Raw genomic sequence first — 26,802 nt, forward strand, 5'->3', positions numbered from 1 at the left:
ACATTTTTCATATATATATATACATACATACGAAAACTAAAACGAACGGTAAAAGTTTTATAACAAAAACATAATTATGTCCATATTTTCCAAACTTATTGTACTTTCAAACCCCACACACCCACACATAGCCTTACTACCTTTTGACAAACAATAAAATTATCAATTTAAAATTTGCTGCGTAAATAGCTGCTAAAATGGGTGCTAAAAAGTATGCTGGTTTCATAATCATGATATTATTAAACACACACACACACACACACACACACACACACACACACACACACACACACACACACACACACACACACACACACACACACACACACACACACACACACACACACTTTTGTAATCTTTGATTTATCTCGTAAAAAATTAATTGAAGTTTATATTTTTCTATTACTTCACACTGGTCAACTAAAACTCGGAACTGTGGCAGGACTCGCTCTTCTTCCAGCGGACCGGAATAAACGCTTATCGACTCGGCTCGGTGCGAAACAGGGGTCCCCCAGTGGTCAGCACTTGGTCCACTCTTCTTTACAAGCGGAGCACCTGGTGGTGCGGGCCGACCACTTGTTGAAACCGCTCCAATCTTATCTGGCCGTCTTGTAGGGACGACAGCGCGGCGGGCGGCACAGGACGCCAACGCCAGTGACATGTTTGACTTTGTAAGTGCCTCTGACACCGAAAAAAGCAAAAGAACGAAACGACAGCCGCGAGAGAGAGACGGCGAGAGGGAGGGAAGGAGACAGAGAGTGGGGCCGCCCGGTTCAAAGCTATTATTTAAATTGACCGCGATTAAGGAATCGATAAAAAAGCTCTTACCGGCTACCGGGCTGGGCGGACCGATAGTTGTCCCGCTCCCGCTAATCCCCCGGGTGACATGTTAATACTTGGCCGTCCGTCTGTCCGCGGGAGGATTTCAGCCGTTAAGTCCTCCGCATTAGGCAGTCACCGGCGTCTCGGAGCAAGACGTCAACTCGGACCACTCGGTGCCGGAATGCGGCCTGTCCGACTCCTATTGTTTTTCGGAGTCGCTTTGGCTCCGGTTCTGGACCGGCCAATCGCGGCCTCGGATCGTCTTAGCAGATACCGCGGTCCCTCGTAAGCGAAGTAGCTACTGAATCGTAATCCGATTACTCTCTCGTTGGGAAAGATCAGCATTCACCGGCCGGTGTGTGATCTTCATTCATCGCGGTTTCAAGTCGCGGTCTTGACACTTTCTTCAAATCACTTCCTCGTTTTTGACTCGTTGTGCTTCTTTTAAAACGTGCCTTTATAAAGTTACCGCCGTAATTGATATTGTGCCACGTTTGTTTTTTGTTTTTTTGATTAATTTAGTCATATCGCAGAGACATTTACAATTTTGATTTAAAAAACGAATTCCATGTAACTAATTATTTATTCTCAGTTCTCTACTTCAATGTCTAATCAATATGTTTGAAGTTCATTTGCCTTTGGTTTAAATTTGCTGTATTTCAAAGTAGCCTACGAGACATTATTATTGAAAGACCCAGAATGTTCTAAAGGTCATCTATGATAGAAAATAGTTTCGTATCGTCATATATGCCAAGTTTATTTATTACAGACATTTTGGACAAATTTCAGAAGAATGGGCCTTCAATGAAAAATAGGAACAAGGAGCTATTTGGATGAAGAAACTCCTCTTTAGATGTTGAAAAAGTTGCTGATGATCTCTTAAACGGTGAGACGACGTCAATTGGTCATGTTGAGATCCTGCTAAACGATACTAACGGTGGGACGACATTATGTTGAGATTCTGCTAAACAATACTAAACAATACTAACGTTGAGACAACAACATGTTGGGATCATGCTAAACAAAACTAGCGGTGAGACGACGTCCTGTTGAGATTCTGATAAATAATACTAACGTTGAGACGACAAAATGTTGTGATCATGCTAAACAATACTATCGGCGAGGCGACGTTCTGTTGTGATCATGCTATAAAATACTAGCGGTGAGGCGACGTTCTGTTGAGATTGTGCTAAATAATACTAACGTTGAGACGACAAAATGTTGTGATCATGGCAAACAATACTACCGGTGAGAAGGCGTCCTGTTGTCATGTTAAGGTCCTGCTAAACGATAACCGTGAGACTATGTCATTTAGTCATGTCGAGATCCTGCTAAACAATACTAACGTTGAGACGACATGTTGTGATCATGCTAAGCAATACTAACGGTGACATGACGTCCTGTTGAGATTCTGCTAAACAATATTAACGTTGAGACAAAATGATGAGATCCTGCTAAACAATACTAGTGGTGAGGCGATGTTCTGTTAACATATTGAGATTCTGCAAAACAATATTAACGTTGAGACAAAATATTGAGATCCTGATAAACAATTCTTGTGGTGAGGCAACGTCATGTTAACATACTGAGATTTTGGTATACAACATTAACGGTGAGTCAAAATGTTGAGATCCTGCTAAACAATATTAACGTTGAGACAAAATGTTGAGATCCTGCTAAAACAATTCTAGTGGTGAGGCAACGTCATGTTAACATACTGAGATTCTGCTATACAACATAACGGCGAGTCAACATGTTGAGATCCTGCTAAACAATATTAACGTTGAGACGGTGAGGCAACTAGTGGTGAGGCGACGTCCTGTTAACATACTGAGATTTTGGTATACAACATTAACGGTGAGGCAACATGTTGAGATCCTGCTAAACAATTCTAGTGGTGAGGCAACGTCATGTAACATACTGAGATTCTGCTATACAACATAACGGTGAGTCAAAATGTTGAGATCCTGCTAAACAATATTAACGTTGAGACAAAATGTTGAGATCCTGCTAAACAATTCTAGTGGTGAGGCAACGTCATGTAACATACTGAGATTCTGCTATACAACATAACGGTGAGTCAACATGTTGAGATCCTGCTAAACAATTCTAGTGGTGAGGCAACGTCATGTAACATACTGAGATTCTGCTATACAACATAACGGTGAGTCAACATGTTGAGATCCTGCTAAACCATACTAGCGGTGAGGCAACGTCATGTAACATACTGAGATTCTGCTATACAACATAACGGTGAGGCAACATGTTGAGATCCTGCTAAACAATACTAGTGGTGAGGCAACGTCATGTAACATACTGAGATTCTGCTATAGAACCTAACGGTGAGTCAACATGTTGAGATCCTGCTAAACAATTCTAGTGGTGAGGCAACGTCATTTTAACATACTGAAATTTTGGTATACAACATTAACGGTGAGGCAACGTGTTGAGATCCTGCTAAACAATTCTAGTGGCAAGGCAACGTCATGTTAACATACTGAGATTCTGCTAAACAATATTAACGTTGAGACAAAATGTTGAGATCCTGCTAAACAATTCTAGTGGTGAGGCAACGTCATTTTAACATACTGAGATTCTGCTATACAACATTAACGGTGAGGCAACATGTTGAGATCCTGCTAAACCATACTAGCGGTGAGAGGAGTCATGTTTATTAATGTTATGTTTAAGATGTTATTAATAAACCGAATTTAGTCTCTTTTTTCATTGGCTACTACTGACTGGACATAGTCTGGCGTTATTATTTACACGTCTGACGATTAAGATTTAAGCGCATCAAAAAAACGTTCTATTGTATTTTAAACCCTTTTCCTAACGTTACGTTATATCCTCATCAAAAAAAGTAAGGCTATGGATTGACTTCTTTCTCAGAGTAATTCGGCGAGCTTTCTCTCTAATGATGAACATAATTTTTTGTTGCACAAATTATTATAATCTTACTGTCGAATAATAGATTTTTGAGTTTGGATAGTCTTTACTGAAAGAAGGCGCTGGCTATGGAGATACCCGCAGAATACCCGCCCTAAAGGTGCCTTATCCCTTCCTCTTCCTGGGAATAGTTTAGATTCGTCCAATGCAAGTGTCCCGCAAGATAATCAAGATGTAACTTACTGAATTTTACTCACAACAGTTTTAACATAGTAATTATTACGAGTATCGGCGTATATTTTTTAATATATCTAAGTATTTATTAAATATCCAATACATTACAAGAATATATACTCAAACTATGCTCAGTAAAAAAAGTGACAGTGATCATTTATACGTAACAGCTTACCATGCCCTGTGAAGTTGGATACCTCTCGTAAAGAGTCTCCAAAGGTCTGAAACACAGATAGTCTTTTAAATGTTTATACAGAACAGCTTTTATACTAAGAACTCGGTATATTCCACAATGCCACAAATGTAACAAAATTATTAATAAAAACACTTAGATGACACCCCAATCCCACTTTCTGAATCAGGTTATTTAAAAACGATATGTTTGTCACTTCAAAAGGTTTATAAATTGTGAATTTTTAATTATTTATTGTACCACACTCAAAACACAAGGCAACCAATGTAAATTAGAGCTTAGATGGCGTTACATAGTGATGAGCAAATTTGTGTTTAATTACTTACCACTTCCGATTCGTCATTACTTGGAATAAATAACCCACAAAATGATGTTGTGTGAATATTCATATATAAACATATTTACATTCATTAAATTTGTATAAGTGACAATAGCCTAATTTAATTTCAATAAACATTGAATCGCAAAAAGTACTTGCTCCGCCGGGACTCGAACCCGGATCTCTCACTTGCCGGGTGAATGTACTACCCATTTGAGAGGTATTTGGTCTTCCGATCATATGTTAGTTTGGTTATTTAAACGCATATGTGAAAGAAACGGCCAAATACAAAATAATTATATACACATATTGTTATTTATTTGAAAATAAGTTCTTATTGTTCTCACAAAAGTGACAAGAATAATTGTAATCATCTTTATATTGACTTAAACCTAACATAAACAATTCAGAATTACTTTTACATAGTCAGTAGAAAGCACCAGAGTGTGCCATACGCTATGTTGTTAAATATTGTTAATTACTTTAGTAGATTAAAATTAACTGACAAGTTTTGATAAATAAATGTTAGTTAAATATTTGTTTGTATTAATTTCTATTATATGCACTAATAAGTGTCTTGATAAAAGCTGTTTTTCACCAACATAGAAGTTTTAAAACTGTTAAAATACGGTTAACTTCTTCCGAAATTGACTTATATAACTTGTATGAATCTAAAATAGACCGTAAAGTGGAACCAAGTTTAAATGTACACCATAAGAACTGGTGTACTGCTACTTACTGTCATGAAATATTCAATCACAAGTATAAAAGTGAACATTATAGCTCTTGTTTATATACCCATTAATTGATCTGCTAATAATTGTGCAAAGCTAATGAATTGTCCATAAATTGATAAAATGTGTATTCATCACTCTACTTTGCATTGTTTAACTACGTGGTTTATTACACATTTTCTGTGTTTTATTTGTCGTTATGCTGATTTATCTCATGTTATTTCGTTTCTCGGTGGATCTTTAACAAGCCATTGACGATCTTCCACAATGATTATTGGATACGCTCACGGCACGGTTGAATTGTTCACGATCTCCTCAAGATTTAAAGTTGTTACTTCCTTCAAGCGGGAAAACCTCTTTGAATCATAATATAATTGTTATTTTTTAGGATCTAAAAGCAGGAATTCTTAAAGTCGTTTTCGCCGTGCGACAACTTCTGATAGCAAAGTTCTATAAACTTGAAAGTATAATTTAAATCTATATATATAAAAATGAATGTTTGTATGTTTGTCCTTTATGGAATCGTGAACTATTGGACCGATCATGATGAAAATTTGTACGTATATGTATTTTTCCACGGAGAAGGTTTATAAGCTATGCCCATCCCTTTCCCGATTCAGGATTCCGCCCCACTGGTTACAGAAATACCCATAAGAAATGCATTGCAGCAAACATATGTTAACGTCTTTTCAAATTTTTAATCAGCTGTTCTTTGTAAACATATATTACACTTATAGTTTTAAAGCATAGAGTAAGCTTAAGAGAAACGACAAATTTTGTTTAAACTGTTTTTGCAATCACTGTTAAACATAGACTTTACTATCCAGATAATACAATTCAAATTTGACGTAAAAATTCACCTTTAACTGCAATATTTATTTAATATAAACCATGCTCATGCTTGATCAGAAGAGTAATGCAGATATCATAATTACTATCTTACGTTGGCTACAAATATAAAGAATGTTATAAAATCAACCTTAGTTGTTTTTTTTGACAGAAGTATGGTTCTCAAAACTCCGTGTGTACATATTCTCTCGATCGAGACAACAAAGCAAGCTCAATCGTGGCATCGGAGATATAACTAATTTAATCTAAAATTTATTATAGTAAAAAAAAATTTACTAAGTAATATAAGGACTTCGGTTCTTAAGATTTGCGTGCGAAGCCGTGGGTAACAGCTAGATAGAGGCAGGAATATGGTACATACCTTCATAATACGCCCAAGAGGCTCACGATGGAACGACTATCAATTATCTCAGCAATGTTTAGAATGTGATAGAAAAAGAATAAGTGAATATAGTGTACTGTTTTCAACGGGAAATTGCGTGCGAAGCCGCGGGCAACTTTTGCAAAAAATTATTGAAATGCGCAGCAAAGCGCGCCGGGCCCGCTAGTCAATTTATAAATGTGTCATTTGTAAGATTAATTACATTTAAGTATTAATACTAATTTCCAATGTTAAGCCTTTTGGTCCAAGGAGGACCCATAATTATTTTTGGATCGAAAGGTAAATGGACTGTCTGTCCGTCGACTGAGTGATAACCCTTTCGTTACGTATGTTGAGTCCTTTACGTGCGGGTCTTTATAATAACCCCCAACCTTCAATCGACCTGCATCTTCGCAGAATTTGGTTTTTTGAATTTATAGCCTGTATTGTCGAATACAAATAAGAAATTTAAAATTATTTTTTTCAAATTTGCTATCGTTGGAATCACATATTTAAATAGCACATTTGTACTAGCTAATGCGGTTAGAATTAACATTCTTATGTGATCCAGAGATGTCACCGACGTCCTTGGATGGCTGGTTTTGCTCTGCTTCCATGTTTTCACGGCAATCATGCTCTATGAATTTTGAGTTTAGCTCCACTTTACCTTCCTCTTACAAACAGATCTCTTTGATCTCTACAGACGAACATGACTCCAGATTCCAGGAGTCAAGTCTGTGACAGCACCAGTATCCAGACGCTGCACTAGGAGGAAGGTGAACTAGAGCTAAACTGAACATTCACATTGAATCAACCCTTCCCACCTTAGCTATGAATCGTGCTCAGTTGGTAAGATATCCTGACTTAGGGCATCCTTCAATAACAGAAACGTCATGTCAATAATGTCAAAGTGATCAACAACCAAAGAATCTTAAACTTGACAATTCCAACTGTTTTAGTCTCGCCTGAATGTCATTTGGCATAAAACGTGGCTTATTCTACAAAGAAGGTCACCAATTTAAAAAATTTAAAAATATTTAAGCGAAGGGGTATATTAAGTAATTCAGGTCTCATATTATATGAACTAACATGTGATTGTTAATGTACACATTCGACTATGCATGAGTTATTAGTATGGCAGCAATTATCTCTTGTTCAAGGCAATAGAGCTTTATTTGATTGATGGCCCACAATGAGGCAATGCTGCAATTGAAAGGTACAATTTCTTCTAATTATACGAGTAATTAATTTATTCAAGATAGTTACTCCGATGTTGATAGCTGCACTTACATAAGTAATGCAATCCTAGCACTACTATTAGACTCTTCATGGTCCCTTCCACGTTTAGAATTGCACCATAAGCACGCCATTGTAAACTAGAACTGCGCTGCGCTGCGCGGCGGTGCCATTAATGAATCAGATTACGCAGGCGCGATGAGTCCATGAATGAGGCGAGCGTGCGCAGATAGAGCGGGCGGAAGGGGACCTTTCGCCGGATTTGCATAGAGCGTCGTCAAGTTACACGGTGAGGAGGTTCTCACTGCCATTATTGCCCTAATGATTCACGCCCCTGGCCCCGCTCATAATTGTGGATTTAATTGTTCACGTCACTAATGACGATATTTATTTAGCCGTGGCACACGCGCACGCGCACGCACACGCACCGTGTATGGCGGCTAATTGTATTTCATTACACCTGGAGGCCACCTTGCGGCCACTTCAGCAAACACATGTTACGAGTGCAGGTTGCGCCAATCTGGGTGGCATGTCAGACGATGGAGAGAAATCCAACACACTAGGCTATTTGTAAATCATTACACCTGGAGGCCACCTTGTGGCGATTTCAGCAAACACATGTTACAGGTGGAGGTAGGGCCAATCTGGGTGGCATGTCAGACGATGGAGGTAAATCCACACCATAGGCTATTTGTAAATCATTACACCTGGAGGCCACCTTGCGGCCACTTCAGCAAACACGTGTTACGGGTGGAGGTAGCGCCAATCTGGGTGGCATGTCAGACAATGGAGGGAAATCCGACACACTAGGCTATTTGTAAATCATTACACCTGGAGGCCACCTTGCGGCCACTTCAGCAAACACATGTTACAGGTGGAGGTTAGCGCCAATCGGTGGCTCGTAAGACAATGGAGGAAAATCCGACACACTAGGCTATTTGTAAATCATTACACCTGGAGGCCACCTTGCGGCCACTTCAGCAAACACGTGTTACGGGTGGAGGTAGCGCCAATCTGGGTGGCATGTCAGACGACGGAGGTAAATCCAACACACTAGGCTATTCGTAAATCATTGCACCTTGCGGCCACTTCAGCAAACACGTGTTACAGGTGGAGGTTGCGCCAATCTGGGTGGCTTATCAGACGATAGAGATACATCCGACACACTAGGCTATTTGTAAACGTGTAATACTATAAAGACAAATATCACACATAAACTTTGAACATTATTTATGTATAGAGCTTACGCGTTTGTGTGGCACACATACTAGTCCACCGTCACTCACGACGATGTACCTTATAGAAGTCTCATACAGATCATTTAATTAATGCTGGCTTGTTATGAATATCTAATTTGTACATTGCTCGGTTCCAAAAAGTCTAGTTTTTCAGTTTTAAAATTTAAAATCTTTAAACCGCTGAGCACATTTTGGTATCATATGGTAACTTTTCGGTAATTGTAAGACAAACTATATTATCTTGTTAGAATACCTTCAAGAGTAACTAACAATTTTTGACTTATTATTTGTCTCCAACAACCATCCAACCGTAAACTGAATATATGTCCAAACGCGGTCTCTCCATAAATCACAACAGGGTCAGAGCTGTTGAAACTACGGGAAACCAAACCAAATCAAGGGGTTGGCTAAGCCAAGATTCAAGTTGTTTTTCTACCATCGCGTTTCAAAACCAAAACCAGTTGAATTGGTAGCCTCTTCAACAAATTACAGTCTACAGTCATGAAAAAAACTAAGAATTGCCAAAAAAAATGAAACTTCTAGTGACTTTATCATTTCCTGTCAAGATTCTGTCGTTACAGTACCAAATCACCTGAAGTATGGAAAAATGTTTTTTCGCACTCCGTTTGACTTCCTGTACACTTTATTTGGCTCTGAAAATTTTCCAATACTGGTAGATTTTTTGGAGCCATTTTGACGTATTGCAGTAATTTTAATTTTGAAAACTATGCTACGTACTAAAACAACATTCCACCGAGTTATTAAATCTCAAGAAACAAGGCGCTGTTCACAGTTAACAGTATTAGGTGTTCCAGAACCACTAATTCTATCAAGCATCTTTTTGGAGTCAAATAGGACTTCTCTTCACGTAAATATAAAAACATGGACACAAAAATTCGTCAGATATCCCAAAACTATAGTCCAGGAGCAATGCGGTAAGAAACCACCTTAAAACAAATTGTTTAAATCTTATTAATAATATCACAATAACAATTGAATTTTTAATTTAAACATGGTTGTAGGTTCTAAAATACCTACAGCTAAAACTATCTCGGAAAGGAGATAAATAATTTGTCACGGAAAAATATAGTTCTATATCCTAAAGGAATCCCTATTAGACATTTAGCCATTTGTATGAGTTACATTTGGTCAGCACTGACAGGAATATTTAGACTTTTAATGCTTATCGCTCCCAAAATAATACTTTTCGGTACCATAATTTTTACGATGAAACTTCCAGACCGTAGTAATACACATAGGTTCTAGAACACCCTGTATAATACCGAACCTGCACTAAAATCAACTTCATTTCAATATTTTACAGCTCGGCGAATGGCTTATATTGCTGCGGCGACGTTACGGGCTGGATTGAGATCTACGGGCAATATATGGCCTTGATTTACCACAGCCTGCGCTATCGTTTATGGCGGACACTCTGAGCCAGTGCGGAGCTGTGCTGCTAATGGATCACATTTGTTATTGTAATGCGCGGCCACAATTGTTACAATTACACACGTTCGTGCCTAGAGGCCACAGAGCTGGACGTATCTGGGGATCTGAAGAGGATGCGTCCCGTCCTGGTGGGGCGCCGCGTCGCCAGCACCGTGAGGAAGCGGTTTCATCGAGGCCTGGAACTTCTTTCAGAACCGTTTCCGGTATTACCTTAACCATCGTACGGAACGAGCGAAGTCGAAGACTGTGGGCGAAATTCCACTTTGTCATAACCAACTTGAAGATTCATGAAGATCCAAAGAAATTTTACCAAAGCATGGTCCATTGACTGGACCATGATAGTGATATGGGGAGTTTTTATCCACAGAACCCCATCACCTTAGTACCACGGGAATTTTGCTAAGCAATCTTTACCCATGCAAGATGTGTCATGGAAAATGCTTTAGGCCTGAAGCATCGCCCTTTCTGGGCAAATTTGCGTTTCACCTTTGAATCTATTAGACGTGCAGGCTAATTATCGAATAACGCTTTAGACTCTTGGGTTCACCTTCCTTTGTTCAAAGATAAATCAAAACTAATTTGCGTCAACATTTATGCCATGCAAATTTTGCTTCTTGCACTTTCATCTATTCGATATGTCCAAGAAACGCTTTTGATTCAAAGATTGAGGTCAAAAACCATTCTGCATAGTAAGATTTCATCGAATCTATACGTAATAGTTTTGGATCCAATCCATAAATCACTAGGGGATCTAGAACAATACCAACTGTAGAAAAAACTATCGCTCCTCGCCTCTACCTTTTGATGTTCAAAGCCATTCAAAAACTATAACTTGCGTATAGACTGTGCTATTGATTGTCTTTATGAATTTTGATAAAAGCCCACTTATTGAGACACAAAGAGTAGTTGTGGAGGAAAAGGTTTTGAAGCGATAACTCCATCCACTTGTCAAAGAATCATCTAGGGTTATCCTTTCTACCATATAACAACCACGTCAGGTTTGGTTAAAATCCATTCAACCATTCAGCAATCCTAAGCAACCAATGTGTGGCGAAGCTGGGCCCCATTTAATCAGGATGGTTCCAACAATGAAATAATTGGTCGAACGTTAGGGAAATTTATCACTCGATGGGCTGTAAAAATTTTATTTTTATTTGTCTGCCTCGATATCTCGAAAATTCTGAGACCTATAGACTTTTGCGCGGATCTTTATTTCTGTATTGGCAACACTCATTAAGTTCGATGATGGTTCATGTCACTCCATGGGATTTGGCTAATCTCTAGTGAATATTTTTATATTGATATTATGGGTAACCATAATGGAAACGAGAAGCAGAAAAAAAATTGTAAAGTAATTTAATATAATTATGCGAGGTTTTAACATGTGACATTTTTATTTAGAGAGTAGAAAGAGAAATAATATAGTGAAAAGTCAATGTTAAAAATCGGTGATAAGATTTTATTTTAGAGCTTACTTTAAGTTTTAGTATCGTCCCTTACTCACAGGAAGTCTTATACTTTAAACATTGCTATGACACGTAATATAGCTAACAAAAATGTACATCTAATGAGTGGCAATATACCTAGAGAAAAATTTCATCTGACTTTAAAATTTTCATGAAACTTCTATTCTACTTTGACAAGAATGAGTTCTATGATGATGCATGTTTATTGGAGTAATTTGGCTGTATGTCTTTGAAGCCTACCACTCATTAGGCTGACACCCTTTCTGTTTTGCGTAACGGAAGGATGTAAACATTCATTTCTATATGATCTTATATGATTTGTCCGCAAGACACCTCGAGAATGAAATGAGCTAAACTTGAATTTTTGCAAGTCACATCAGCAAAGTTTATTACGCGTTACTTGGTGTACCGTAGTCCTACTTTGTTATATTTACTTAAGGTAATAATCAAAGTCTTATTAGGAGTAACTTGAAATCCATCAAGAATGACGAGTGTAAGTGTGTTGAATCTTTTATATACGGAGGTTTGTTTTCACAAACACAACCTAATTGCTATGATGAAATTTACCCAGAAGAATCTATTCTGATGAATTAGAATTCCGACAATACTATGGACCAATGTGACTCAGATTTTTAGGGTTTTACTTACTTTTAAATCACACACAGCATCATGATTTTCCCAAATTTGATTCGGAAAAATTACAGTACGTTAATGATCATCATGATTTAATTCATTCATCGCCATGTTACTGAATGAGTTGGGTGCAGAGCTAGTTAATTTTATTGATCATCACAATGTTTTTCCACCTATAAATCTCATTTAACTGTATACTCCTAGTGAAACAAGAAGCCAAGCAATTAATCGCCGAGTACGTGAATTAACTTTTACAGCTAACTTTATATTTCAAATTTTATTGCCACCTGTTTAACGATTGACTGGGCATTAGAAGTAATGACGGTGGGCAGCAAAGATGGGAGCAGATGCCATTTTGTGAATTACCATTGCAGTGAACGTCAAGCTGTGTTTATGTGCGTATGTCGCACTTTCAACATTACAATAGCCTTGTTAATGCTCATTACGTTTCAAGCTGTATTGAATTGTTAATATAAGAAATTAACATGAGATATAGCCGGGTCCTCTGCATTATCCTTCAGGAAATCTTGGGGAGCTTGGTTCAAGTTCAAGTTCAAAAATCTTTATTCAAATTAAAATTTCAGTATATAAATCTCAAAGATCCCAATGCGCCTTACAGGGAACGTTCGGGAAACGTAAATTGGTTATGTTGGCAAAGACCATGATCATTGTACTGCAAATCATTTGGTAGTTCCGCAGTTATTAATAGTCCAAAGGGTTTAATATTCTGTAAAAGAATAGTACTTAATTTTCCGGTTTGTCTTGTGTTGTTGTTTCATTCAGTACACTCCTGGAAGTCGGTTTGATAGATCATTCGGTGTACGAAACAGGGTGGTTTCCACGATGTAAATGGTCCTTGCTTTATAGAATGATTCATTTGGAATTTTTTTATTGCTTATTTTTAAATTTTCATAGGGCACTCTTGAAAATCCCATAAATCATGCGTTTGAGTGCTAATTACTGGCTGAGCATTTTTTTCCCTTAGGAAAAGAAGGTGAGAAACTACCTACACTTAGTCCTAAGAGGACCTTTGCGCTGCTTCCGGAGTGACAGCACAATCAGGTTGGGTAAGTTTGGGGGCTGGAGCGTCTCCTGTTTTATCTATGAGGAATGATTTTGGGCATTAATTTTAGTCATGTTCCTCGGAAGAAAGTTAGGCCAACTCTGTGTCAGCCTCTTTAGTCAAAACAGGCAGGATGTGGCGTCCTTATGTCTAGGCCAGCAAGAACCCCAAGTGGACCCACCAAATCTAACTATCATCCCTCACGGTAAACCAGACCTAACGATCGTTCCCCGATGAGATTTGGCTGAGCGTTATCGAAGCCTGTCACTCAGGCGAATATCTGGAGATAAATTAGTTTATAGACTTAAAGTTTTGGATAGAACTTCGTCTCTACATAGACAAGATTGATTTTGATGAAGCATCCTCCATTGGATTTTTTTGGGCGTTCACGCATTCTGTTGTTGAGAGGATATTTCGACAACATAGACAAGTTCATGTTTGATGGTAATATATGTCCGTCCATGACTTTGGCTTAGCGTTAGCAAACCAAGGGTTTGCACAATTGCTTTTCTGTCTTTTCATTTGTCTGTCCACATGACATTTTAAGAATGACATCAGCTATAGAATTGAAATGTTGCATGAAACTTGATTTCTTCAAGATGCTGCATGTCCCTCCATAGAATGTAACATATTCATTCATCATTAGTGAAGCTTATTTCGTGACTCGTGATTTTCACGAATTCCTATGTTATCTATATCAGGGTTAAGCTGAAAATTTGGGTAAAAATCAACCACAATTTCATTTAGTTATGACATTAAAATGTTATATTTTGAAATTACCGGCAAACTACTCATCGATGAGTATCAAGGAAACTCTGAGAAAATTCAAATCCTTTCATGTTGGTTCGTTTCAAGTCGATAATCGTCCTCTTACTAGCTTTAAGTTCGATCCCAAAGTACTTGTAAGGCACAAATATGTGTTAATTTAGCTGAAAAACTACCCACCGACAGCTTTTGGTTAAATCGAAGTTGATCACTTTCAGGATGACCCAGAGGTAGAGGCTTTCTGTGAATCGTACGCTCGTCACCATCCAAAACCTGACGGGTGTATTCCTCTCTGGGTGATTAAAAGCCAATAATCACCGTGCTATCGATCATCCATCCTCAGATACGGTACTCTGTAATTATGACTAATCAGCGGTTGCACACAGAAATGCAGTCGGTGCATCGATCGAGCATCGATGAGGAAGATCGACACCAGATAGTCTCCCCGGATAATTGAATGACGCCAGCCAATAAGTCGCAATCAAGTTTCGCCAACCGGTCAACTCACCGGCCGGACCGGTGTCGGTAGCGATTTTCACCGGTTATAACATCGCACCGGTGGAGGTCCTGCCCTCGATTAGCCTAATCATAACTTTCCAACTCGTTGTTCCCCGCAGGATTCCGGCAGCGCGAGGAAGCGATTACCGTGCGGTGGGAACGCGGCCTATACGGCGACCAATTGACACGTCCACTTCCGTCCGACCTGATCTGCATAATGCTAATCAAGTTCACACGCCTAATAACTTCCCGCCACTGTCAACCGCCGCGCCGCGCCGCACCGCGAGCCACTGTGAATCCGCCTCCGTTTCTGTCCCCCCTCCTGTTGTTCCATACGTTTGAAAAGATGATGAAACCTTTCAAAGGTGACATTGCAGCGTAGTAAAGTATCAAATAAATCTTAGATTTTTGTAAAAAAAAACTATTTTACAAATGTAATTTTTAATCGTGTCTATGCGGTGAATCAATTGGGGCCAGGACGCAAGTCTAGTGGAGTCTCTCAGGGTACGGTGCTGGGACCACTCTTCTTTCTTAATTTCTACAGGTTGAGCCAGAGCTGTCAATACGTGGTGAAGATTTTTCCTTGATATAGAAAACTCTAGTAATGTATTCATACTCAATAGGCTCGACTATTACTGGCAGAGTCTGGACTGGTGATTACATTTGGCAAATGCAATTGGTTCCACCATAATGTCTCATGGTGCCTTTCAGGGTTTTGTGCTGGGACCACTCTTCTTTCTTCATTTCCACAAGTTGAGCCAGAGCTGACAATGCGTGCTGAAGATTTTTCTTGATTTATAAAACAGTAATGTATTCATACTCGACTATTACCGTAGAGTCGGGACTGACGATAACATTAATGTCTAGTGGTGTCTCTCAGGGTTTGGTGCTGGGACCACGTTTATTTTTTCATTTTCACTGGTTCGCCAAGCTACAATGGAGATTTTCTGCGTGTAATAACCCGTTTGGGGAAAAAAGGTATCAATATCTTAACAGATATCATATATTAATAAGGAAAAGTTTGTGCTTATAAGCACACTTCTTAACCTTGGAACTAAGTATCCAGACACTACACTACTCGGAAGGTGAATTGGAGCTAAACTCAACATTCACATTAAGTGAACCCTTCCAACCATAACTACGTTATGTGTAGACAATTTGTTTGTTGTGATTCCCGAATTATGCGTGTCACAACGCTCATGTATGATTGCTGATTTTAACCTGGATTGCAGTTATGTGTTAGGTTAGTTAACCACCTGAGGAAGAGATAAGATTGCAGATCTCGAAACGTTGGGTCAATATTCATTATGGAAGCTGTGATAACATAATTGCACATTAAACTGCGTGTCTTTCAAGGGGTGGTAATTCTACCGTTGACAACTATTGGGAAAAACCTTCAGTCATCACTCCGTCCATTCTCATTATTCAACTGGTTTGTTCAGCCGTTTAATGGCCGGCTATAAAATGTGACATATAAAGTCAGTTGTAAAAGTTAAACACACTCGGAAATTAATTAGCCACATGCACATTTGATAGCTTCTTGTTTCACTTGAAATAATTGTACAGTTAAATAAGATTTATAAGTAGGAAAGACAACGTGTTGAATAATAAAGTTAACTGACCCTGCATTCGCGACCTCCCGTGCAAGAAACGGTGGGATGAGACTGGATGAATGATGATCATTTATAAACACAGTAATAAAATTAGGAAAGATTTCAAACGAGACTGGAGTTTTAGTAGGTGACGAAAAATGATGAAAAATGTAAAAATTTGAAACATCCTTGAATGACTTTTTTTACATTTTCCTTAAGAATTTGTGTTACTTTCTCTTCCACCACGACATTCTTCTGTAGACGTAAATGAATGAAAATATTCAGGTCACTCATGATAATTTCATCCTCTCGCCGCACGAACTGTCCCTGCGGGCTCATATCCACATGTGACGTGCCAGTGTCAGTGTGTGGTTTCCATCAGGGATTGCGGTCTGCTAATTCTGTCATCAACCAGTGTCGCAGACTCGACCATTACCGGGACTGGCGATTACATTTGGCAAGTGTAATTGGCTCTACCATAATGTCGAGTGGTGCCTCTCAGGGTTCGGTGCTGGGACCACGCTTCTTTTTTAATTTTCACTGGTTGAGCTAGAGCTGTTATTAAGTGGTGAAGATTTTCATTCATATAGCTCCAGTTATTTCTCATTCCATATCATTCTTATCTGAGTTTCAGTGTAAAATCATCATAGACAAAAAAGTGTTAGTGCTTGCTGAGATTGGCCTCTATCATGCCTTTTTTGGACTTATTGTATTGCAACAATTATATAAAAACTAACAACTACATGTTAAGCTTTAAATTATAGTATGAACTGTTACTTGTTAAATTAGGATTAACATTTGGTCAATCCATTTGGCAAGTGTAATTAGTTCCACGATAATGTCGAGTGGTGCCTTTCAGGGTTTCGTGATAGGACCACGCTTCTTTTTAAATTTTTACTGGTTGAGCCAGAGCTTTCATTAAATGGTGACGATTTTCATTTATATAGTTCTAGTGATTTCTCATTCCCAAATCAACTGATCTTAGTTTCAGTTTAAAACCATCATACATTGCAAATATTCAACATATTCTTGACAAAACAGTGCTAGTGCTTGCTGAGATTGGCCTTGATCACGCCTATTTTGTATTCATTGTATTGACATAAATATATAAAAATTAAAAACTACACATTAAGCTTTAAATTCTAGTCTAAACTGCTTATTGTTAAATTGAGATTAACATTTGGTCAATCCATTTGGTAAGTGTAATTGGTTTCACCATAATGTCGAATGGTGCCTCTCAGGGTTCCTTGCTAGGGCCTCGCTTCTTTTTTCATTTCCACAGGTTGAGTCGGAGCTGTCAATGTGTAGTGATGTTTCTTAATGTGACTCCAGTAAATTCTCATTCATATATCAACATATCTTTTCAGGTACAGCTTAACTATTCTGGTTTAATTCATACATAATGAATATTCTACAGATTCCTGAAAAAACATATGACAACTAAGCTTGGTTTGGAATACCCTTTTTTGGATTCATGGTATTGCCATATTTACATACGGCTTCGCACGCAATGTCATAGGCTTTGCACGTGTATGAGCACTTCTATTTCGAGTGAATAACATTACTGACGCCAATATTGAGTTTTCCTTTTTCCCACGATCAAGAAAACATGTCAAAAAGTATGTATTTATAGCCAGTTTAATTTACTGTGGTCTTAGTAATTTTTTCCATACTTGATTTTGCCTAGTTTATTGATTAATAAAGTATATATACATGCACACACTTTTGCATTTATAATATTATTAGAATAACAACCACAAATTTAAATTTAAACTCAGGTATAAAATGCTCGTTGTTAAATTAAGTAATATTTGGTGAATCAAAATTTTAAAAGTTGGGAATTTAGTTTCTATTTGTTAGACAAAACATTGTAAATACTTATTGTTTCTGTTTAAACGTGCATTTTTCATAGGACTATCAAAATCTGATAGAAAACCCCATTAGCTAACCCGAAACAGGTACAAAAAAAGAAGGTGAATTGTAAAGGTATACACAATCACCATAAAAAGGAAGGTGAATTGTAAAGGTATACACAATCCCTAACTTAAGCGGATGAGTCGTGTATTTATTGTGCATCTACTACTTCCATGAGACGTAATATAGAAAATAAAGGTTATCAATCTAAAAAATGTGCAGACTTTTGGTAGTGAATTAATGAATTTTAGTTTATCACGGATGAGACAGAGATGAAGAGTGTATTATTGTCTCAAATAGTTATTTGCTGGTATGAATAAAAACTATAAACTTAATAATTTACCTGTATTTAAGACAGAGAAATGTCGACACTCGTATATTAAAACGATAACACTATTTACTTGAATTACTAAAAACTGAACACAACAAAATTAGTGAAACTGGGCCGTTCATTTGTTTACTTAAAACAACTCTTATATCTGTTTGAGATATACGTCAAAAGCGGTTTATCAGGAAACATATTCTTTCTTTTGATGATATACAGGGTGTCCATTAGATTTGTGGTAAACGTCTTTAAATGTAATATTGAGATAAGATATTCAAAGTTTAAAAAATTGCAATAGCTGCTGTATTGAATTTTTTAAAGTTAATGTCATAATATTTTTTTGTAGCAATTGGCCTTGTTACCAAAAACATTGGACCCTAATTTGGTGGAATTAATTTATAACTTTTTATAGCATTAATTAAAAACACTCAGACAGACAGATATACGATAAACGAACCACCGGAGACCAATGTCCGTTTAGTGAAATGCGTTTGCCTTGACCTGAGCAATAATGTGGTATACCTTTGCCCAGAGAGTTACAGGACAACGAGTCTATGTTTATTTGAGTTAAACGGACAGGGGATCTATTAAAAATTTATTCAGTTTTGTTACAATAGTAATATGGATTATCGTGTACAAAATAATTCATAAAAATATTATTTACATATGCCACATGCACATAAAAAATAACAGGTTCATCTTCATCATCGTCTTCATCTTCAGGTTTCTGGTGCTTTGTTATAACATAGAAAAGTGTTGATGCTTAAAACAAGGAATTTTATTCCCAGAAAAAGAATTAATTAGTGACCAAAATAAAAATTTCAGCTTAAATTTTTATCTGCACCTCTCACATTGGTGAGAACATTCCAACTTGGAAAAGGATGTTACTAAGTTAGCATAGCAATGTAATCGCAAAATAACATACAACATACTGAAATGTTCGTGTGAACAGTATCCAGCGAAATTTAATCCTCCTTTTTCCGAAAGATTTACCACTTTTTAAATAATGTTATTTAATGAATTATTTAGGTACAATGTGACGTACTGCAGGTTAAAATCTTTATTTGTATCATAATGACATTGAATCTTTCAAAAACCTTTTCTCATCCGGTTTATAGCGTTTACGGTGGCGAACTTACTGTGGAACCGTTCGTTATTTGCCTGCTGGGAAGCAAGAGCACTGAATTCTCACAACGGTTCAACACATATCATAATTAGTGCACGGATAAAAACGTACTAAATCTGTCATAAACTCAATATTTAATGATTGCGGGTAAAATTAAGTCATGAACAATATATCCCGACAGCCCCTTCATCGCATTACCCCCCCCCTCCACCCGCTCACATCAGGCAATTGACCCAGAACAGAACACTTTCCTTCTCGTAAAGAACAAACGCGGACGCTGTAATACCCCCATTATTACAGTAAGTACCCGGAGTATGACTATTAATTACAGCGGTCGCACGCAGCGCCGGTGTGATATCACGACCGGCCAGGAGAGTGTTTTGACCGGCAGGCCGGTCGGCAGGGTACGGTGCGGTGAGCCTTGCTCGAGGAATGTTACGACAGATGCCGGGAAGGATCTGGGTCGGCCAGGGCTCCGGGCAGGAGAGGTGACATCATGCTCCGATACCATCTCAGAGCCGCGCCGTCGTCATCTGACCGGATCGCATATCACAGTCTATTGAATGGATCAGCTGTTCGGCGACCACATGTGGCTTTGGCACTGTGAGTCAACCAACCGACGCCTTGTAAATCACTGCCGGAACTAGGGATTTTGGACCAGACGACATCTGCTGATTCTGGTATCTTTGGAAAAACTTAATTTTCTTCCCATCAAACCCAACGCCCCAAAGGTAGTTACACCACTGAATGCTAAAGAGTGGGGCTAAAGTGGTACTTTACTCAGATGTAAAATGGTACAAGCATAAGTTACTGATACTAGTTGATACTGTGCCAATTTCAATTCTTATGAGGCTGTTTGGCATTGTGACTTAAAGACGCCTTGCAAAACGGGGTCTATATAACTAGAGATTTTGGACCTTTTACGACATCTGTTGTTGATTCTAAACAATTTACCTTCCTTGGTAAAACTTTTTTAGTTTTCAACTCAAATGTTAGATGAAGAACCTTTGTAAGGTAGTTACACCATTACATGAATGCTTGCAACACAACCTACTGCTTATTAAAAGTGAACTAAGTGATACTTGCTTGTGTCAGTTACAACTGACACTGTTACTCAGATGGAACATGGTACAAATATCAGTGACTGATACTATCAGTTGATACCGTGCCAATTTCATTCTTAGTACTATACCTGAACCTGTTTGTCCATACAGGTACTTAAAGAGTTACATTATAAACGGGTCTATATAACTAGCTATACATTGGCTCTTTTACGAAATTGTTTGTTGATTTATTCTAAACAGTTTTGCCTTCCTTGTGTTTTAGGGACTTTTTTTAGGGACCCACCTTCACTGCAGATAGCATCTAACGCATCCTGCACGAGGAAGTGAACACGTTTTCCTCTTGGTTTGAATATGTAAGAAATGCTTGGTCATTTTGCAAAAGGTCATTTTGCATCTTATAGAGTCCAAACACTGGTTATTCCTACTCTGAACCCATTGATAAAAATATACAAAGCGTTCTAAGATTTGCAAAAAAGGAAATTTCTATAGCTTCAGAGTAAAACATGGTAGATGTTTTTGGCACACTTGAAGATAACCACTGCTTTTTGAAATTCAAATCATACAAATAGACCAAATACATAACAATACAGTGGTATTGTTATGTTTTTGATTCCGATGTTATTTTCGTACAAGGGGTAATTATTGCTCTAAAACGACGTATCAAATAAATAATTTATAATCTAACTTCTTCTCCTTCAATGTGAAGATTGAGTTTAGCTCCAGTTCACAGTTATGCCAATTGTGCACCTAATGAGACAATGAGAATACGCCTTCGCCTAGGTTGCACTATATTTTGTACTTTTGCACTACATAAGTAGTTGACTCTGATGTGGAAACGATGTAGGCCTAAAGAGATAATTTTGAACTTCTTCGTCACCAACATTTTTTGGATCTCTTCAGACGAATGAGAATCAGATTCCAGACGTTGCACTAAGAGAAGGTGAATCGCATTGAATCAACCCATCCCACCACTTTGTGTACAAAACTGTGTTCTCCTTCATTTTTACTTTTGTTGGAACCCTCTTAATAACCTATAGTAAAACTTAAAAACTTTTTTGTTTTTAAATTAAAAAAATCGAACTGTAATTGCTTTTAAGAATGTATGATCATTTTCCCACTTAGATTTGGTAGATTCTTGCTGACCAAGAGTTGCTATTCTACACCGCTTTATTGAGGGAGGGAGAACTCAAGTAGACAATCCATGGAGCAACGACAGCAAGGAATACCCAGCAAGTAAACGGATAGCTTTCAAATGTCAAACAAGCGAGCAGCGAATAAACAACACTAGAAAACGATTAATTAAATGATAAAAAGCAAGTGCCTGCACCGCGCGTGCGACTTAACGCTCATTAAAACAGACACGAATAGCCGCCAAGACCTAAACGAGGTGCCATTATGACCTGCGTTTAGGTTGCACAATGCGGAAAAACGGGCAAAATGACGATAGGTCTGTAATTGTCAGTCTCAGTCGTGTCACCGTCACGGGCCGGCCGGTGTGCTGTGACGACGACACCGGTTAATTAACGGTTAGAGCCGCCTCGTTGACACCAACAGTATCACTGGTCACAAGCGGAGTGTCATAAAGCTTGTCCGTTTACTTCTCCCCCAGCCTCGCACCTTCGCTTTGTTTACAGTCCTGCAAACCTGGGTCAGCCGTCGGAGATGTGTCGCTCAACCCATTTGTCAAGCTGGGCTGCGGACCATCTGGGACCGCTATCGCCCGCGCAGATCTGCACATACTGGGCCGCAACGGTAAAAAAACTCGTAAATGTCCTCTGCGACCCGAAAAAATGGAGGTCTTGGCCAAATTTGATCCTGTTTTTGTAAACGTCCACGACGTCTCCCAAGATAACGCTTATGGGATTCGTGGAATTTGTTCACAACTTTCTTTCATTCTGAAAGGAACTATCCAACATTTAACGTATTATATTATAGGCAATAATGAATAAAGAAGATACAATTATAAACTTGCCGTCGGGATCAACTAGTAATCTATGAATTGTATACCGAAATTGTATAACGCGTTCAAAGATTTTCGAGAAATTCAGTTTCAATTAACATATTTGGCTTTACTAAATTTACAGTCTTAATTATGTTGTCCCAAACACACGTTTGCAACCGTTGATCTCAAAACTACATTACTGCGAATAAACTACAATTGGATTCTCTGGACAGGAGTTGTCTCTCCATTTTTTAGTATAACCAATTAAACTTCGTTTGCTTTACATGAACCATTAAAAAATCTATAGACTGACATGCAGATTACATTAGAACCCAAATGACACCGTTGTCCAAAAGGGTTTGACCTTGAATAATAGGATCTTGTGACGTACAGTTATCATATATAATGAATTTCCGAAAAAAAAAAACAAATTATGCAGCATTCCTTGTCTTATGGACATTGATTTTGGGTTCTCCGTAAATCTAACAAACGGCGAGATATACAACATGATAGGAGTGGGCCACATCATGCGTTGCGTAACAGGCTTTATTGTGGGTGTTTGTAAAATGGCAAATTTGTAGCTCATTTCATTCCCGAGATGTACCGTGAGCAGATACGAAGCCAGAAAGTCATTCAGAAAAGTAATATTTACACAGCTCCCCCCCCCCCCCCGGCCGACAGAAGAAAATTTGTGTATACTGCTGAGTGGAGCTTGGCTTCAAAGAGGCCAAATTCCATGCTTGAACATGAACCATCAAGGAACGCATTCTTGCTTATGTAGATACAGATGCATGCCAAATTTAAAGATGAAATCTTTGAAAGTTATAAATTTCGTAACAGAGTTCAAACAGTATAACTTGACCTATATAATGACCTAAGAAGTGACAGTTGCAATGAGGCTGTTGGACAATCGCGAAGTTGAAAACCTAAAATGTTTGGCCCTTGTATCTTCGAAGTACTCCTATATCGTCAATCAAATTCATGTCTCTACAAATGCAGGGATGGTCACCAGTACGAGACAGCGACAACTTATGATTGTAACAGTGTTTCAGCATGAGTGTGTTGCTGAAGCAGGGAAATCAGCAGAATTGGCCGGCTGCCGCAGTGACAGCGCGGCCTCAGCAGATAAGCTGTCAGGTCGGATGGCCGGGGACAGCCGTGTCACCGGTCCGCGATAACCATCGCTCTAACGACCAGCGACGGTCGTGTGACGGCGTCAGCAGATCACCGATACCGCTCTCCGCACGGCACGCACGCCTTTACGACCGCATACCGCTACTATAAACATTTTATTGTACTATTAATTCGCGAACGCCGTTTTTGAGATAACATCGCCTTTCGTGCATCAATTAAAATTCCCCGAAGAGTCGATTGATACGCGCGCAAATGGAGATTGAACTGGAGCGGCGGCTCTTTAAATCTCTTTCTGTCATCAAAATCTGAGAACCGCAGAAAAAAACATCGGAAACCCTTGGTTACGATCACCAGTAAATATAGGTGCGCAAGGGGTCCGTCTCTCTAAAAATCAGCAAATTTCATGAAAACCGGACATTTACCAGAGTAAAAAAACAGATGACTCTGTTTATGTTCACCTAGTAGGACATCGCAGATGGCAAATTCATTAATTGAGAAGGAGACGAGGAGAGTCTTTCAAAATCCGCAGCTGTCATCAAAGCGAAAGAATCTCCAAAGTAACAAACGGATAACCCAGATTACGCACTTCAAGTATGACAACACCTATGATTAATCCGTGCACTTCGTAGGAGGCGCAGAGAGTCGGTCTCTCAAAATCCACAAATGTCATCAAAGCGGAAGAATCTCCAAAGTAACAAACAGATAGCCCACATTACGCGCTTCAAGGATGACATCACCGTTGACTAATTCGTGAACTGGAAAGAAGTGACGGGGAGTTCTTCTCTCTCGATTTCCGGAAATGTCATAACAACGAAGAACCGCGAAAGAATCAAACGTTTCTTTCTTGTTTCGGTTTACCAAGGAGGACGACTCGATTACTAATGCGTGAAGAAGGAGTCCGTCCCTCTCAAAATCCACGAATGTCATCAAAACCGGACAATGACTAGAGTAACTAACGGATACCCCTTAATATGCACATCAAAGAGGACATCACTGATGACTAATTCGTGAACTGAGAAAGAGACACCGGTAATTTGCCTCTCTCAGAATCCGCAAATAACATCAAAGAGGGAGAGTCGCTAGGTTATGTTCACCATGGAGAGCAACACAATACGTGAACTGGTTATGAGGCATGGAGAGTCGGCCTCTACCATCAAGCCGGAGAATCACCAGACAAACAAACGAATAACCCCGCTTACGTTCAATGAGGAGGACGACCCCGTTGAATAAGCAGTGAATCCGTGACCTGATGAGGAGTCGCGCGGTAAAATCAGTAGCAGGGAACTCGGCAAAATGAAAAAGTCACGATTTCCAACAGTCTCCGGGTAAAGATCGTACCGCGGTATTAATAGGAGAAAATAACAGGTTCCCCGGAGGGTTGAGAGGTCAGAGCACATTTTCGTCGACGCTCGTTTTACCGCAAACGGTGGTAGAACCGTGAATGGATGCGGTACCGACCAGCCGGCAGTCTCCATTGAGGCCGCGGCGACTGAATGGAACCCCTAATTTCGCCTAGTTCGTCCGCGGCCGCTGCCGAAGAATGTAAATGAGGAAGCCGTGCGTTCTGTCGCCGCCGCCGCGGCCACCGCTGCTCGCGGTACAGTTACGTCATTACGGGTTCGATGAGAACCAATCGCCGGCGAGGTCGTGCGGTGCGGTATGAGGTTCCCGCCGTAATCTCGCCCGATTGCCGCTGATACGACCAAAACCAATCGAGCGGGAAAACAGCGACCCGTCGACCCGACCCGGCTTCTGATTGCAGCGTTACTTGATTGAACATTTCTAATTGCGGGATGGCCTGACCCGTCCGGGTCTCCGTGTCAATCTGGGAGCTGATGGGTTCGACTTTGGCCCAGATTGCGGAGATGCAGCCTTGTCCAGGGCCGGAGAAGAGCGAAACATTCGGTTTCCAGGACGAGAGTGATTAAGATCGGAATATGAGCTGGCCTCAGTCTGGGAGTTATCTAGAAATTACACGATATTAAGCATCAAACGTTATTAAACCGATTTCCATTGATAACACTCAAAAGAAATGACAATCCTAATGATTCGTCATTCCAGTTGATATTATTTAATCCTTTACATTTTTGTCCGAAGCCTTTGTTTGAGTCCTTTGCTATTGGCATGTGGTCAGTCGTAGGTGGTTGGTCGGCGAATGCAGACCTATTGTGACCAGTAGTTCAGTTTTAATAATTAGTATTGTGTTTGTGTTTTTATTAAGATCAGAATATGAGCTGGCCTCAGTCTGGGTTATCTAGAAATTACACGATATTAAGATTCTTTTTAAGCTTATATCGGAGCTAGCATCAAAAGTAATTAAACCAATTTCCATGGATAATTATTCTGAAAAGAAATGACAGTTCTAATGATTCATCATTCCAGTTGGCATTATGTTTGTTTGAGACCTTTACTTTTTGCCTGTGGTCAGTCGTAGATGGTTGATAGATAAATGCAGACCTATTGTGACCAGTATTCTGTAGTTCAGTTTTAATAAGTAGTGTTGTGTTTTTATTAAGTGCATGTTTTAGAGTTAGTGAAGTTGGGTTGTTATTAATGACCTATGTGTGTCACAACGTTATGCTATGATTTGTTTATTTTAACCTAAATTGGAACTGAATGTCAGGTTATTTATTTATCTGAAGAAGAGATCAGATTGCAGATTCAAATTGAAAGAATTAGATAAGTTTAATACACATAAGAATTTCAATTATTTTTGAAAATACTGATAGGATACTGATTGGCCTGTAGTTTTAGTGTTACTGATTTTTTTGTATAATTCAACGTTGGAAAATATCCGAAAAAACCTGTTTTTTCACAATCCTTCCATCGCCAAAAACAAAGTTCATACAAATAATCTCAGTTCTGGGAAGAACTCACTATAGCCTACTGCCCATTAAATAGTTAATATGGTTGGAAATAATTGTTATTTTTATATAACAGCAGGATGACTGGA

The 26,802-nt window shown here is 38.9% G+C and overlaps 1 protein-coding gene across 4 annotated transcripts in view; it reads right to left on the reverse strand.

The window, feature by feature from the left end:
• The window catches only part of LOC124365788 (myosin heavy chain, striated muscle-like), a 654,015-nt gene that overhangs the window by 517,042 nt on the left and 110,171 nt on the right, over positions 1 to 26,802 (reverse strand). For all 4 annotated transcript variants that reach the window (XM_046821808.1, XM_046821805.1, XM_046821806.1 and 1 more), the window contains exon 5: positions 4,121 to 4,166. In XM_046821808.1, coding sequence (XP_046677764.1) covers positions 4,121 to 4,166 — 46 coding nt within the window. The remainder of the gene's footprint in view (positions 1 to 4,120; positions 4,167 to 26,802) is intronic.

This window comes from Homalodisca vitripennis, chromosome 7 (genome assembly GCF_021130785.1).
Source record: "Homalodisca vitripennis isolate AUS2020 chromosome 7, UT_GWSS_2.1, whole genome shotgun sequence".
NCBI classification, from domain to species: Eukaryota; Metazoa; Arthropoda; class Insecta; order Hemiptera; family Cicadellidae; genus Homalodisca; species Homalodisca vitripennis.